This window comes from Perissodus microlepis, chromosome 8, assembly GCF_051167445.1.
Source record: "Perissodus microlepis isolate ML-2025 ecotype Zambia chromosome 8, ASM5116744v1, whole genome shotgun sequence".
Lineage (NCBI taxonomy): Eukaryota > Metazoa > Chordata > Actinopteri > Cichliformes > Cichlidae > Perissodus > Perissodus microlepis.
The window spans coordinates 2,909,181-2,925,927 of record NC_140468.1 but is presented as its reverse complement, the minus strand read 5'-3'; the positions used below and the strand labels follow the sequence as shown (position 1 = coordinate 2,925,927).

Here is a 16,747-nt window from a genome sequence, read left to right as displayed (position 1 = left end):
TTTTATCAATATAATCATTCCTGTGCACTTTTCAGGGTCCAGGTCATTACAACCTTTTTATCATCAATCAAATAAAAATGACACATCATCTGGATTAATAGAAAGAAAGAAAGAAAAACCCAAAGAAAACTATTAAAAATATTTTATTTATCATGCACAGACTGCTGGACAATAGAGGGCACTAAAACACTGTGCTCCCTGAGCCACACCAAAGTTTGAAGTGTCAATGTGGTAAACCAAATCTGGTTTAGTTTGGGGAAATTCCTGACAAGTTGTAGCAATCAAATTGAAATTCACAGGGAACAAATTTAAAAACTAACAGACAGAAAAAATGACACTGTTACAAAATACGAACACAACAGCCTCATAATGACAGATTTAACCTTCTAAGACCTGAACTCTTCCATGGTATGCATTTTTGATTTCTCTTTGATATTTGGGCTGATTGGGACCCGATGAATGTAAAAACAGAGGATTACCAGATTATGTTTTTTACCTGATTTTTGTTTCTAAGAAAAATAAGAGCCACATATGAGGATATTCATTTGAAATTTTGATAGAACAGTAGCAGTATAATGTCCTCGTAAGTGGATATCAGGCCCTTTTAGAGCAAAATTGAGTATAAATACAAAATGTGATGTCCACATATGTGGACGCCAGGTCCTAGGAGGTTAAAGAAAAAAAAGCTATATACTGTTACGTTAATGTGAAAACATATTCCTGATGTTGGGCTAAGATGATACAGATGATTACTATTTGCAATTATCAGAGGGACAAAAGCTATGGATTGTTTAATATACATTTTCCATCTTGTGATCAGATTACTGTACAGTACAATCTCTGTTGTCTCTTCACATTTTCTTGTCTCGATGCATGCTCAGTCATCCAGGTATGTAAATCTCGAAAGGTTGATTGTGATCATCTGGACAAAACTTTTCATCACTCATCCAAGTGACTTCTTCAGTATTTGGGGATTCACAGTGGTGCTAGTTTTGGTCATTGTGCAAATGCACTGTTTATAAGGTTGGGGAAACCTGCAGCCAGCTGAAACTGGAGAAGTCACTTGGATGAGTGACGTAATGTTGCTCCCACTGAAAACGCTACGTCCAGATGAATAGAATCAACTTTTGGGGATTTGCATTTCCCTCTTAGGATAAATCTTTTCCCACTAACCCCACAACACTAAAGTAATTATTCTCCTGTGTGTGCTCTCATGTGCCTCTTTAAATCCCCTAATTGTAAAAATCTTTTATTACAAATGTCACAGCCAAATGGTTTGTCTCCTGTGTGAATTATCATGTGCCTGTTAAGATTTTTGTTATAATTAAACCGTTTACCACAAAGATCACAAGCATATGGGCTCAGCCCTGTGTGGATGCTCCTGTGTCTCTTCAGAACACCTTGTTGTGAAAACCTTTTACTACAAAATTCACAGCTGAATGGTTTCTCTCCTGTGTGGATTCTTTTGTGTGTCTTCAGATTGCCCACTCGATTAAATCTTTTACCACAAATGTCGCAACCAAATGGCTTCTCACCCGTGTGAACATTCAGATGTGTCTTGAAATGAATCCTCTGAGTAAATCTTTTACCACAAACATTACAATCGAAAGGCTTCTCTCCCGTGTGGACACTTCTGTGTCTCTTCAGATCCCCCAGTTGTAAAAATCTTTTACTACACACACCACAACTAAAAGGTTTTTCGCCTGTGTGGATTCTCATGTGCCTATCCAGACTATACTGCTGTCTAAATCTAGTTTCACAAATGCTACAAGTAAACGGTTTTTCCCCTGTGTGGACTCTCATGTGAGTCTTAAGATTTGCGTTTTGATTGAATCTTTGTCCACAAACACTGCAGCCAAATGGTTTCTCTCCACCGTGGACTTTTGTCTGCGATTCTACACTTTCCTTCACTCTATTAACCAAACAGCTGGAAGTTTTTTTTCCTGAACGATGTGTTGAATAATGTCTCTGAAGACACCCTTTGTACTGAAAGCGTTTACCACACTCAGAGCAGCTGAGCGGTTGTTTGGCAGAGATATGTCCCACATTATCACTCTTTACACCCGAGTCATGTTTCATGCTCTCCTTCCAATCACTACTTTCACTTTCAGGTCCAGACAAAGGCTCTTGCCAATCATCATCAACCTCATCAACAGTGACTTCATTCTCGAAATAGTCTGAAGCTTTTCCATCAGTATTTGGTTGTAAAAGACTGTTTAGATATGAAGTATTGGTAGGTTCTGGTCCTCCACAGAGCTCTCCACCAGGTTCTCCTTTTATCTGCTTGTATGAGCAGCTGGCTGGAGTCGGTGTCTCTTTGTTATCTTCAGCTGGTTCTTGATGAAGCTCTAAGACTAGAGGTTTCTCTTCCTCATCTTCAGTCTTCAAAGTAACAGCATCCAGACCATTAAGCTGCTCTCCTTCCTGACCGGTCCATAGTTCCTCCTGCTCCTCCTTTATGTGGATGTGGCCTATGTCCTGCTGGTCCAGACTGGGGATCGAGGGCACCTCTTCTTTAACTGGCAACATCTGCTGGACATCTGCAGAAAACACACATCACAGGTGCATCACAGGAAGCTGTGAGCTATGCATTTTTAGTTCGAGAATTCTAGTTCTAAGTCAGGGATGTCAAACTTACGGCCAATGGACCACATCCAGCCCACGATACAATTATATCTGGCCCGCAAGATAATTTCATATGTCAATTATTAATTTTCTTTATCGTGTGAAAAAAACATTTAAATGCAGAAGTTCTTTACTGACAGAAAGCTGAGTGTTACAGGTCCGGGCTACTTAGGATAAAAGTGGGCTGTATGTGGCCCCTGATATAAAATAAGTTTGACACCCCTGTCCTACGGTATTACACATCAAGACATAACAAAAACAAAAAATCATCTGCTCTCTACAAGGTTCTAAAATCATTTAAGCACAGCCTTCTAACATATGACACAATGTTATTATTTACTGAACAAAAACTAAGCCAAACTGCAGAAGCAGTGTGTTTAAGCTGTGTGTGGAAAAACTAGCTACATCCTATATGATTCAACAGCTTGTAGAAACAATGTTAGCACAAAAACAGTAAAGTACAGTGGTCCCTCGTTTATTGCGGTAGTTACGTTCTAAAAAATAACCCGTGATAGGTGAAATCTGCGAAGTAGCCAACTTTCTTTTTTACAATTAGTATAGATGTTTTAAGGCTGTAAAACCCCTCACTACACGCTTTATACACTTTTCTCAGGCAGGCATGAACATGTTCACACTTTTCTCTCTTGTTTAAACACTCTCAAAGTTCAAACCTTCGTAGAAAAATAAGTCCAGTATTATAGAATGAAACCAAAGGCACCCGCGGTGCAAAACGTTTTGTCTACATAGTTGTGGTTTTGGGGGATAAAACTTACAAAAATACAGTACAGCACTTCAGAGTCACACTGCTAGCGATCGAAGACTTTGACAAGCTGAATGCATTCTGTACGGTACAGGAGACACGGTACGAGATTGATTGACAATGGTCTAGAGCCAATCAGGACGCAGAACACAATGCGCTGTACACATTTAGTAATGATCGGTTACTACCGACTGCATTACTGCATTTTGTGCAATTTCCTTACACTATTTTTCTAGTATATCTAATTCACATTTTCTTTCTGAGCCTAGTGCTGTGAATTTCCCCAGAGTAGCATTAATAAAATCTTTATTTATCTATAACTATGCATTCTCTTCAGTGAGAAGTGGTCGAGAACATAAACCAAAGCACATCGTCTCACACACTGTGTTAGTGCACTGAGTAAAGAAATTCACACAGCTAATCCTGGCTCATAAATTTCAGTTTCATGGACCATAAAGACAAGCTCCAAGTGTTTCTGGAGCTTTACCTTCTTTACTAACTTCAGATTTTATCCTCTTGTCCATGAACCTCTGAAGTGGTTACCAAATACCTGAATACAGCATCATTACACACTAATTGTTGTGTTTTATAATTTAGTTTCTGCTATTTGATCAAATGGTAAATGGCCTGCATTTGTATAGCGCTTTACTCAGTCCCTAAGGACCCCAAAGCGCTTTACACTACATTCAGTCATTCACCCATTCACACACACATTCACACACTGGTGATGGCAGCTACATTGTAGCCACAGCTGCCCTGGGGCGCACTGACAGAGGTGAGGCTGCCGGACACTGGCGCCACCGGGCCCTCTGACCACCACCAGAATGAGTTATATGTTAATGAAACAAATGAACGTCACCCACCTGCCTGTGCTTCTGCCAAACCTGATGTAGCTGATGCAGATACAAGGGGACACAACCTGAGACCTCTGGGGTCGTCCGGTTGGAGGATCTTTAATCGAGACATTGCAACTCCACTTGTGATTTTCAGGTGCAAGCTGTAATGACACAAATGAGCCACCCGAACATTTACTCATTCATTCTCAGGCAGTAGAGGGGCTCAATTACCAATCAGAAGCTCGATGGATATATCCATGACTCCTCCGGTCTGTGCGCCAAACTATTAACTCTGTGTTATTCTTGGTGCATCTGTCAAAGTGCAAATGTTAGATTAAACTGAGATGATCTGGCAAGAGTTGCAAAACGTTATGAATTCACTGTATCACTGTTACTGCCAATAATTTAGAGCAGCTCTGGGTTCTTTGACAGGTTAACTTATAAAAATTAAATTCTAGTCCAGGTAGCAGGTCTATATTTTTGTGTAAAAGCCCTCTTGTGCTGGCCGTATCCATGACCGTGTGGCTGCTGACTCTACTGGGAATAAATTACCTATCCAGCAGAAAACAAGTGAGTCCTCTTCAGCTATGTCCACGTGGAGGAGGTGACCCCAACGTGTATTTCTTTTCCTCCTTCATGTTTTTGCTCGTTTGGCGGCGACAGCTGACGCCCGGTTTTATTTATTGTGCTAAATTAGAACTGTTACCGTCTCAGTGTCTCAAAACCTCGTTATACCATAAAAACGATTCTAATTATTATTCGGCACCGCAGGCTTCCCTGGTGAGAGGATGGAAACTCGTCTGGAAGCTCCGCACAGTCTCAGGATGGACAGCTTCCTGCCCGTCAGTCCAACATTTTTTTGTTCCCCCTTACAACACGGTATAATAAAAGGTTCCTAGAGCCGTTTTTTTCCTGAAATGCACGAAGAAATAATTGTTAAAGTTTAAAAAGTAAAATTAACCTCCAGTTCCGATTCATGCAAAACAGTCTTTTTGGCGAAAGAAATCCTAAGAAGTCATTTTAGTTTGAGGACAACATACAGCCAGATCAGGTTCACTGTTTTTCATTTATTTTCTGTTTTGTGTCTTATCTACTTTAAATATAAGCTGAACAAAATATATTAAATAAATAGTTAACTGATGAATAGTTTTCCAATTTCAGGCTGTCTGAGATCATTACAAAGAAATGTTACAACAGTATCTTTGGCTGGCCATCGGGCAACTGTGTTTGTCTCTTGCTTTAACTCTTTATCATTATTTGAACCCTCATTATGCAAAAAGCCATTTCAGAATCACAAACATTTAATTTGTTGGGTTATGACCGATGGTCCCTTCAAGTGTATAATATTTAAATATTGCACCTGGAGCTAATACGAATAGTTTTATTTATTACTGTACAAATAAAACATAATTTGACATTTTTATTGCACTTTAATCTTGAAGCCAGTAATTTTAAAAAAAAAAAGCAATGTATGACTCCACCCATGAAACTCAGATTATATTGAGTGTACATCTCATCAAATGTGGCCTTTACCAAATTCACTCCGTCTTTCATAATGAAAAGTTTTTATCTTTGCTAATCAAACGGCATTGTGGATGGATGACTGAATTTTCCTTCTCTCCTCTTACTGATATCATACAGATCAAAGAAAACTAAAAAATGTACAAACACGTGTTTAAGAGTTTAAAGGTTGAGTATGACATGTATAAAAACCTTGGATGAAGGCGGTGGTGTGGGTGACGGGCATCGAGCCGTCGAAAGGGACGGACAGCAGTTCATCTGTTGTCATGGAGTGTCTGTCCCAGTTAACGCGGTGATGGAAGGGGCTCACGGGAAAATTCCTAAGCAAGTGAAGTAATCTTTGTCTGCACAGCAGTCATCAAAACAGGGTGAAATTCTCTAAATACTAAAGAGTAGTGCTTCATTTATTACCTTCTTTGTCTTTATAAACTGGACCATCCTTAAAGCTTCATCATCTGAAACATATATCATGGGAGACAAGTGACAATCTTTTAAAAATATATATTTATGTTTTGTACTGTGGAAAAAATATGTTCTAATTATGAAATATGCTTCAGTTACATCCATGTCCTTCACAGTATGATATAATTAACCTTTGACCTTGAGGAAAAATTAGTTCTCTAACTTTGGTCTCAGGTTGAGGCAGGTGAGCAAAGGTCCTAACACACCTCATGAAGAAACAGACACTGGCAACTAAAACATCAACTGCCCATGTAGCAGTAAGTAAACCTGTAACACTGTCAGACCAGAACTGGTTTAATGGTCCAAGTTCATAACTGATCAGGACAAATACGAACAGTTGAGAACATTTTATTATTTTGTGAACATTCAAACTTAATCCAAAGGTTGCAATTTAAAAGACAATCATGTAGCTAAAAATTAAACTCATTTCATTTTCAATGACAGAAAGACGATCTGCTTCCAGAACCTCCAATAACGACAGGTGGTCAGTTTTCTGAAAACCACTGAAAGAAGATTATACTTAAGCATTTCCAAACTGGTTCCCTCGGCAGAATTAGTGTAATATTGCATATTTAAGACTAGTTCCAAATAATGTCATGAAATTATATGATGTGATTAACACTAGAACCATAGTGGGGAGAAGGCAGATTGAACTGGTACCTGCTTCACCGTGCCTACACCATTTTTAAAATACCAAAGGATCAAAATAAACCCCATTTGGTGGCTCTAGTGGTAAGTGTGAGAGTGTTTTCGAACTCATGATGAAAGCAAATTTGGACACAATAACAACTTAAGATTAAAAAAAAAGAAAAATAATTTAGATGCAAGTTATGTGCTAACATAAAAATTCATCATTACTGACATTAATGACTTTCTATAACACACTGAATCTCCTCTTGTGCAAATCTTTTACTGCAAGCACTACCATTTGAGTGCTTTTGGTTCTTGGTGTGCTTTAAAATTTGTATTTTGGTTAAACTCTCATACACATAAACCAAACAGCTTGAAGCCCTTTCACCTACATGACTTGTCATCTTGAGTTGAGCAAACTCGAGAGCAGGAAAAGGATTTTTTTCGGCAGTGTTACATCCCAGACTCAGGAGCCCTGATCTCCTGCTAACCATTTTCTTCGGTTTCAGGTTCAGAATCTGACAATGGTTCCTGCCAGTCACCAACATCATCATCATCTTCATATTTATCATCAATACTGACAGTTCCAGCATTATGTGGCTGTAAATGACTATTGAGATCTGTGTTTTTGCCTGGTTCTGGTCCCCCACAGTCCTCCCCATCTGTTTTCTGTTCAGCTGGGACACTGGGTGTAGGCTTTGTGTCAACATTGTCTTGATGAAGCTGTGAGAACTTGGATTTCTCCTCCTCCTCATCTTCACTCTTAACAGGAACGGCAGTAATTGGGTACATGGTGATTTTAACCTCCTCCATCAAATATAACTTCTTGTCTTCGCAACCAGCCAGAAGTTCCTTCTGCTCCTCCTTTACATGGAGGGGCTCTGGATCCTGGTCCTCTTGGATACAGGGAATATCTTCTGTGTGCTCGACATCTGCAGGAAAAAAAAGAACAACAACCAAATATTGACTAATTCAAGAAGTTTGGAAATAACTGGTAAAATCATAATTCAATTCTGGTTTTATCACCCTGTGAAAACAAGTTTCAATATGCATATTTTAATGTGCACTTCTATTCAGTTTATATTATATTATTTATATAGTGTCAAACAGTCACCTTAAGGCACATCATACTGTAAGGTAAAGACCCGACAATGACAGAGAAAATGCCAACAATCAGACAACCTCCTATGAGCAAGAACTTACCATCAGTGGGAAGGAAAAACTCCCTTTTAACAGGAAGAAACTTCTGGCAGAACCAGGCTCAGGGAGGGGCAGCCATCTGCCGCAACTGGTTGGGTCAAAATGTTTTTCAGAATGTTGCTTAGGCCCAGTCTTTCAGAAAATAATAGCTGACACACCCTTCAGCACATCCATCTACTGTTCTATTAAGCCTCATGAGAAATGATCTCTGTGGAAGGGAACCTGTCAAGAAGCTATTGTTAATGAAGGGAAACAGGGAGAGGCTGAGGTATCAACATTTACACAAGAACTGGACTGAAAATTAGTGGCAACAGGTCTGATGGAGGGAATTCGAATTTGATCAAATCATCAGCAGAAAATACAGAGGCGGTCAGGAGAGAGGTACAATGGTGAGAGTCTAGAGCCATCTGTAAAACACGGTGAAGCTTCTGTCTATGGTTTGGAGCTGCATTACAGCCATTACCCAGACCTCAACACCACTGGAGCGCTGTGGGATCATCCCAGCAGAACAGAGCAAAAGCCAGAAACATGCAAAGAAGCTTTGACTGTTCTTTGCCAGAAGAACTATTCCTGAAGACTACTTAAAGAAATTACAGAAAGCTGCCTCAGAGAGTTCAAGCTGTGTTAAAGAATAAAGATGGTCACGCCAAATACTGACTTTCAAGCCTGTAAGAATTGTTCAAACTCTGGTTTTGTCTCATATTTCCATGTATGTTTGCAGATATTTCAATAAGCCCCTGCACACATGTTCAATTTTTCTAGCAAAGTATAAAGAAATTGACTTCTGCACAGTACTGGACATGAAATACATTTCTTTTTTTTCCCTAAGAAGTCTAGCTTCCCACATCTAACACAATTTAATATGATGATATTTGCATGTTTCATATTTTAGTATGTATATCAAGGAATAAATATTTACAATTACAATTTAAATGTGACCTCAAAATTCAGAATTTACTTAGTGGCCACCTATGCTCCACGACATGAGTAAAAGCGATTTTTAAAGCACCTTGTCAACCAGTGGCATCATGTCCATGTAGCAGGTCTTGGCAGTGCAAATGTTATGCAGTTCTCTCAGAAGCCTGACTGCAATATGCAAAAGTTAAAAAAAATTCGTGAAATGTAAGAATTTTGGAACGGTTCCTCAATTCTTATCTCCATTAAGAGCTAATATTGGAAAAAATCCATATGACACCCAAACATACTGGAGACAGTGCTATTACAAAGTGATTTAATATACTTGATGTACAGTAAAAATTGTTTACACAAATGTGTGTCACTTACCTACACTTCTTTTCATCTGCACCATTTCAGACGTGGCTGGTACCAGTTTTGGGGACTTTGAACCCACGGCGGTGGCTTCCACCAGGCGAACGCTCTTTTCTCCAGTGTGGACGCTCATGTGCCTCTTCAAAATCCCAGATTGTGTAAACCTTTTACTGCAAACATTACAACCGAATGGTTTCTCTCCTGTGTGGACTCTCATGTGTGCTGTAAGATTTCTCTTACACTTAAATGTTTTATTACACTTATCACAAACAAACGGCCTCTCTCCTGTGTGGACGCTTGCATGTCTCTTTAAAATAGCTTGCTCTGAAAATCGTTTACCACAAACGTCACAGCTATATGGTTTCTCTCCTGTGTGGATTCTGATGTGCGTCCTAAGATTTCTATTACAATTAAAGCTTTTGCCGCAAACATCACAAATGAATGGTTTTTCTCCTGTGTGGACTCTCATGTGTCTCTTAAAATGGTTCCTTTGCCTAAATTTTTTACCACAGACAATACAGCTGAATGGTTTCAAACCAGTGTGGACGGCCTTGTGCCGGTTAAGATCGCCGAGCTGTGCAAAACGTTTACTACAATCACTGCAACCAAAGGGTTTCTCTCCTGTATGGATTCGCATGTGTCTATCGATGGTATACTGATGTCGAAAGCTTTTTCCGCAAACATTACAACTAAATGGTTTTTCTCCGGTGTGGATTCTCATGTGTGCCTTCAGATTTCTTTTACTGGTACATTTTTGTCCACAGAGATCACAGTTCAGTGGGTTCGCTTCTCCTTGATTTCTGGCCTGTGATGCAGCTTTTTGCTTTCCTCTAAAACACGCACTATTAACCAAACAGTTCGAAGCCTTTTTTGCTGAACGGCGTGCCACATGCCTCTGAAGAGACTGCTTGTAAACAAACTGTTTATCACACTCAGAGCAGGTAAATTTCTTTTTGCCGGTTTTACGGTCCACATTGCCTTTTACTACTGACTCAAGTGATTTCTTCTTCTTTAAACCCTTCTCATTGTTTTCAGTCCCACATCCACAATCTGACAAAGGCACCTGCCATTCGTCACCATCAATACTGACATCGGTCTCATAGGATTCTAAAACTATTCCATCAGTTTTTGGTTGTAAATTAATATTTAAATCCAGGTTCTTGGCTGCTTCTGGTAATCCACAGTTATCAGTTTCTGTTTTTATCTGTTTTGCTGAGCTACTGGTTGGAGGCTCTCCCTCTGTGTTGTTTTCAGATAATCTCTGATGAAGTTCTGAGGACTGTGACTTCTCTTCATCGTCTTCAGTTTTCACAGGAACAGCTGTGATTAGGACCTTGGTGATGTCAGCCTCTTCCTGCCCATCCAGCAGTTCCTCCTGTTCCTCTTTAATACAGAGGATGTCTGGATCCTGTTGGTCATGACTAGGGCTGCAGGAAACCTGTCCTTCAATCTGCAAGACCTGGACATCTGCAAGATGTCCAGGTGTTGCCGCTGTAGCTGAAACACACACACGATTATGGAAACATATGACACAAATCCTATTAAAGTTTTTAATATTACACAAATGATTTTGGAATCTAATACAAATTTTAAAATGAAAAAAAAAAAAAACACACACAGAAAACCAAGTGTTTTCCACTGAAAACAGTGGTCATAGTTACATATTAAATATTTGTTGTATATTATAGACAGCCTGATGTATGTCACTTACCTAGATCTCTTGTGTCTTGTGTCTGAACCAGCTGTGATGTGGGCCATGCAGATATGGCACCAGCCAATCGGAGATCTCTGGTTTGATCTGGCTGAAGACTCTTATTTCCTGTGTGGACGCTCATGTGTCTCTTTAAAATTCCTGGCTGTGAAAAGCTTTTTTTACAAACATCACAGCCGAACGGTCTCTCTCCTGTGTGGACTCTCATGTGTGTCTTCAGATTTCTCTTACAGTTAAATCCCTTACAGCAAACATCACAACCAAATGGTTTCTCTCCTGTATGGACTCTCATATGTCTCTTGAAATGAATCCTCTGTCTAAATTTCTTATTGCAAATGCTACAGCTGAACGGTTTCTCTCCTGTGTGCACATTCTGGTGTCTCTTCAGAGACCCTGGATGGGAAAATCTTTTATTACAAACATCACAGCCAAACGGTTGCTCTCCTGTGTGGACTCTCATGTGTCTGTTTAGATTATACTGATTTCTAAAACTTTGTTCACAAATCTTACAACTAAATGGTTTCTCTCCTGTGTGAACTCTAATGTGCGTCTTAAGATTTGAGTCTCTCTTAAATTTCTGTCCACAGAAATCACAGCTGAATGGTTTCTCTTCTGTGTTTTCTGTCATCTGTGAATCTACAGTGTCACTGTCTTCAGGTCCAGAATTGGATAAAGCCTCCTGCCAACCATCATCAGTGCAAACTTCAGTCTCATAAGAGTCTAAAGGCTTTCCATCAGTACTTGGATGTAGATGACTGTAAACATCTGGGTACCTGGTTGATTCTGGTCCTCCAACAATTTCTGTTTTTATCTGTTTGGCTGAGCTGCTGTTTCGAGGCTCTGCCTCTTTGCTGGCTTCAGCTGGTCCCTGATGAAGTTGTGAGAACAGAGGTTTCTCTTCATCACCCTCACTCATCACAGCAGTGATCGGGACCTTGGTAATTTCAGTGTCCCCTAACCCATTTAGCTGCTCTGCCTCCTGAGTCATCAAGAGATCCCCCTGTTCCTTCTTTATGTGAAGGAGGTCTGAGTCCTGCTGGTCCAGATTAGGGATGCTGGGAACTTCATTTTCAATCTGCAACATCTGCTGAACATCTGCAGGAAGCATTAAAACACATCTGTACATTATGCTCAACTGTCATTTTGCGTAGTCGCAAAGAGCCATACCAAATTTGTAATTTCTTTAGTATTTATTTTTTTTAAATGTAATTTGAAATTGATTTGTGATTTTGGGGATATTGGGGAATGACTTTGATATCCATAAAACAGACACCGACACTGTGCTGGTTAGAGCTTGGCCGATGGAGTATTTATAACACCAATACAAATATTTGGCAACTTAAAAAAAAATCAGAGGTTTTTTTTCTTCAGACACATGATATCAAAACAGCTTTTCCTAACACTTATTAGAATAGAATAGAATAGAATAGAATAGAATAGAATAGAATAGAATTCAACTTTATTGTCATTGCACATGCACAGGTACAGGGCATTATGCGTAGTTATTCATCTACTCTGTTCAGATCAGCTGGTTGCTGTGTTTTCGGTGATCAAAAAATGTGCATTGCAAACAGGGAAGATGCTTTTACTTTACTTTATTTATATAGCACATTTAATAACAATAAATTGTTGGACAAAGTGCTGTACAAAGATTTTAAAAAAATGCAGACTGCCCTCTGGTGGACTGTCTATGCAACAGCAACACTTATAAAGTGTTTGAACTGTGTTCCTCCTGTCTCTTCTTTACTTGTTCAACTTTCAAGGATCATTTGATTTATCAGCCATTGTCAGTCTGATTGGCTGGCAAATAGCTAATATCAGCTGATATTATCAGGCCATTAATAAGTTTTAGTAGTAATAAGGCAGTCTCACTTTGTGATTTACATTTAAAATAAGAGTTTTAACAACTGAAAAAAAATCTGATGAATAATGAAAAGCTTTTCAAAAAAAGAATAAACAAATCTACTGTATAAAATGATTAGTAACAAGTATACATTATTAATTATCACTTCACTCTTTAATAATGCTTAATTAACACTTATAACTAAGTGTTATTCAATCATGTTATTATGGTGTCACTCACCAAGATCTCTCCTGACTTTTGCCGACTCAGACCTGAAGCGTGTGTGGTCATCAGGATGAAGGCTCTTTATTCGAGGCATCTCCACTGCAGAGCCCCTCACAGCTTGCTGAAATTATGATTGCACAAATGTCAATAATAAGTCGGTTACTCAATATAACCACTAAGAAACCTATGTGTACATGTAGATAAATTGTCACTTGGACAAGAAACAGTGATCGTAAAAAAAATTACACGATTTTTTTTTAAGTGCCAATCCTGTATATGGGAATATTTTATGTGCAAAAACAAACAGCTGTTTGCTTTTAAGTGTTAAAAGTGTCAAGTAAGATTTATTAAATAAATGCAATAAAACACAGACAAGCTCATTCATTTTTATTTTTCTGTGAAACCTCAAAAGAAATAATTTCACTTTAAAGTTGCATACAATGTGTTTAAGTTCCCTCTCTGAATCTACAGTTGCCTATGGCCTTTATTCATCTTCAAAAACCAGCCTGTATTCACAAAGCTTCCTACAGAAAGAATTATTCCTGATGACTTAATTCTAATAAAGTTATGACATTTTCTAAAGATGTTTCGGTAGAGTTTAGACTAAACCCTAAATCTCTTTTTTAATTTTTTAAAAAGAACCCAATGTGAATTTTTTTTTTAAATAGGATAGTTCACAAGTTTCTTAAGTTGAGTGGCAAATGGTAGAAACAGAACCATTCTCATGCTGAATGGCATGAAGTTAATGAAACGGAATAATTCGTGCAGAGATGTTTGTCACTAGTCGAATAATGGATACCTTTACAAGTCTTAAACATCATAAATCAGGTACTTTTTACACGTGAGATCAAATCTGTCTGTGTGCAGCTCATGAACTAAAATCAGTTGCCCACCCCCTCAACTGCTCTCTGCAGTGGGCTGGTTTCAGTCATTATGCAAAGGTACTGTTTATAAGATTGGGGAAACCTGCAGTCAGCTGAGACTGAAGAAGTCACTTGGATGAGTGACGAAACGTTTCTCCCACAAAACGCTACGTCCAGATGAACAGAATCAACTTTTGGAGATGCTCTCTGCAGAGTTTTCAAATACTAATGAGCAATAAGAGTAAATAGAGAGATTTTCAGCAGGACTTTTGTGGAACTTGCTTATCATTTTCACATTTAGCACAAAACATTGATGCCAGATGACCCAGCGCGCAGCCTCAGATCCTCAGGAGCCAGCCCTCCTATCGGGTCCAAAAATCTAAAGGTGACCTCGACTTTGAAAGAACCTGCTGAGCAGATAAGGCTCACAGAATCAGTAATCTCCTTTAAATTACGTCTGTAATTCTCATTCTCACCCAAAGCACTTTGTAAAGTTAATTTCTAGTGTTTCTGCATATATAAAGTGCGAAGTTACTGCCTTGTGATTTGCATTCATATGGTGCATATGAATGCAATGGCAGCATTTCTGTGATTAAACCTTTAATTTTCACTCTTCAATAAACAGCCAGTTATCTGTGCAAAAGGACAGAGTGAAATAAAACGCTCTGAACTGCTCTAATATCCTCTAAGACTTTGTTTCGGCTCAAACACAGGAACGAGTTTAAGCCTGGGTCCAGATCACGTGTTAGTCATAAAACACACCGACTGTGTTTGGAGTCCCTTGAGAACAAATAACGAGGATAAATTCCAAAAATCCACAAAACACTTTTTCTTGTGGCAAAAACTGATTTCCAAAGTTTCTGTATGTTTTCTTAAAGCGTAACATCTTTACGTATATTGGTAAATAGACTTCGGTGAATATGGTTTACAAAGCGGTTATATGTTTAAAAAAAACAACAAAAAACTGATTTTCAAGTATCTTTATAACTCGGGGTTATTGTACTTACATTATAACCAATCCGGTACTTTTTTGTCAACTTAAAATATGTTTACAGAACTATTGTTATATTTGTTGTCATTTCTGCTGTCCTCTTGGTCAGATTACGTTTTTTGACATTTTAATGTCAATGAGACTTTTTTTTAACTGGATAAATAAAGGATATACCAGAAATCATCTTTTTGCAGACGATCATTTTTAGGCACAACACCGGTCCATACAGGTAAAATCGGGACACCTGTTTGCTGTCAGATATTCGCAGGAAGGGTCATTTACCTGTGCAGGAGGAGGAAACAGGCAGCATCAGCCTGCCCGTCTTCCGCGGGGTCCTCCCGGGCGAGTATCATTTCTGATCTCCGTGTTTTCGCTCCTTTAGCTTGCGATCCTCCTTTCCTCTGATTGTAACTTCTCAAACCTCTAAAACACAAGATGCGTGACACGGAAATGAGGAGAAATCCCTCTACAAGCGAAACACAACACACGGCTAGTCTGTCCGACCTTTGTTTTGTTCCCCTTCGAAACACAGTGCACCCAGTAGACGGTTCCTACCCCCGTCATCACCCACAGTAATTTACTGAACAGTAATGCATTCAGCTGACAAAAATATTCCTGTTGTTATTAGTCAATCAGATATTTCCCCCAGAAATCCTAAAAAGTCTTTTAATATAGTAAATAGAAAATAACAAAATCAATGCCTGCTCTGTTTTTCTTCGACTTTCTTTGATAATTTTCTTATAATTTTGAACAATGCATTATGCTTCAATGTGGTCAAATACTGAAAATAAGAAAAGAAAAGGAAAGAAAAGGAAAGAAAAGAAAAACAAACATTTTTATCATTTTGAGTGCAGTGCTCATTATCATGTTCACCAGTCAGAGCTTTTCAAACCTTGTGACATGGTGTATGTCATGTCGGGAGCAGCCATCAGAAGATAGGAACCCTGTGGTCATGAGGTGATGGACATGGTCAGTAACAACACTCAGGTAGGCTGTGACATTTGACTCCCAGCTGTTACTAAAAGCCAAACAATCACCTTCAAAATCCCTTCAACTGCTTTTCTTTATTCTGTTGCTCAGGTTCATCTGCAGCGGGTCATTTTGACCATGTCTACATGCCTAAATGCAGTGAGTTGCTGCTTTATGACTGGTTGATTAAATATTTGCTTTAATGAGCAGCAGAACAGGTGAACCTAACAAAGTGGCCGGTCAGTTTGCTAGTGAACGAAACACTTAGAGATCAGTGGTTTCCAAGCTTTGTTTGCTAGCCCCCCATTTATTTTTACAATAAAATCTGCTTTCTTCCATTTGCGCAATGTCTCTAAAATTAGAAATATCCTGTATTAGAGTGAATAACTAGCTCATGCATTTATAACTTCTAGGCTGGACTGCTGTAAATCATTATTATCAGGAAGTTCTAAAAACTCCCTTAAAAGCCTTCAGTTAATCCAAAATGCTGCAGCCAGAGTACTGACAGGGACTAGAAAGAGAGAGCATATTTCTCCTATATTGCCTCCCCATTATTGGCTCCCTGTTAAATCCAGAATTGAATTCAAAATCCTGCTCCTCACATACAAGGTCTTAAATAATCAGGCCCCATCTTATTTTAATGACCTCATAGTATCACCCCACTAGAGCACTTCGCTCTCACACTGCAGGCCTACTTGTTGTTCCTAGAGTATTTAAAAGTAGAATGGGAGGCAGAGCCTTCAGTTTTCAGGCCCCTCTTCTGTGGAACCAGCTTCCAGTTTGGATTCAGGAGACGGACACTATCTCTACTTTTAAGATTAGGCTTCAAACTTTCCTTTTTG

At 38.9% G+C, this 16,747-nt stretch overlaps 2 protein-coding genes across 8 annotated transcripts; both read right to left on the bottom strand.

Moving 5' to 3' along the window:
• Positions 1-127: 127 nt before the first annotated feature.
• On the bottom strand, positions 128-5,083 carry LOC146381029 (uncharacterized). The gene is made up of 3 exons (XM_084937035.1): positions 4,774-5,083; positions 4,249-4,382; positions 128-2,540 (listed from the first exon to the last, which is right to left on the bottom strand). Exons 2-3 carry the CDS (start codon positions 4,349-4,351, stop codon positions 1,192-1,194), a joined length of 1,452 nt encoding a protein of 483 aa, XP_084793161.1. The 5' UTR covers positions 4,352-4,382; positions 4,774-5,083; the 3' UTR covers positions 128-1,191.
• A 1,453-nt stretch (positions 5,084-6,536) lies between these two features.
• LOC146381028 (uncharacterized) lies at positions 6,537-15,450 on the bottom strand. Of its 7 annotated transcripts, XR_014800988.1 has the most exons (7): positions 15,219-15,450; positions 13,098-13,203; positions 11,015-12,109; positions 9,319-10,800; positions 9,044-9,120; positions 8,038-8,256; positions 7,731-7,766 (listed from the first exon to the last, which is right to left on the bottom strand). XR_014800988.1 is itself a non-coding variant. In XM_084937002.1 (6 exons), the coding sequence occupies exons 2-6, from the start codon at positions 13,174-13,176 to the stop codon at positions 7,701-7,703; spliced, it is 2,799 nt and encodes a 932-aa protein (XP_084793128.1). In that variant the 5' UTR covers positions 13,177-13,203; positions 15,219-15,450; the 3' UTR covers positions 7,586-7,700. The 7 variants fall into 7 exon arrangements, 6 of the variants coding, with proteins under 6 accessions (XP_084793127.1, XP_084793128.1, XP_084793132.1 ...); XM_084937002.1 differs by lacking the exon at positions 8,038-8,256 and having other exon boundaries at positions 7,586-7,766; XM_084937006.1 differs by lacking the exon at positions 9,044-9,120 and having other exon boundaries at positions 7,665-7,766; positions 8,038-8,122.
• Positions 15,451-16,747: the final 1,297 nt, after the last annotated feature.

What these genes read in the sequence shown, in the direction of transcription:
- LOC146381028 (XM_084937001.1), bottom strand. Translation starts at nt 13,176, where the DNA reads ATGCCTCGAATAAAGAGCCTTCATCCTGATGACCACACACGCTTCAGG. An exon ending in AAAAGTCAGGAGAGATCTTG is followed by an intron (nt 12,110 to 13,097) that starts GTGAGTGACACC and finishes TGCTTCCTGCAG; the next exon opens with ATGTTCAGCAGATGTTGCAG. An exon ending in ACAAGACACAAGAGATCTAG is followed by an intron (nt 10,801 to 11,014) that starts GTAAGTGACATA and finishes TGTGTGTTTCAG; the next exon opens with CTACAGCGGCAACACCTGGA.
- LOC146381029 (XM_084937035.1), bottom strand. Translation starts at nt 4,351, where the DNA reads ATGTCTCGATTAAAGATCCTCCAACCGGACGACCCCAGAGGTCTCAGG. An exon ending in TTTGGCAGAAGCACAGGCAG is followed by an intron (nt 2,541 to 4,248) that starts GTGGGTGACGTT and finishes TGTTTTCTGCAG; the next exon opens with ATGTCCAGCAGATGTTGCCA.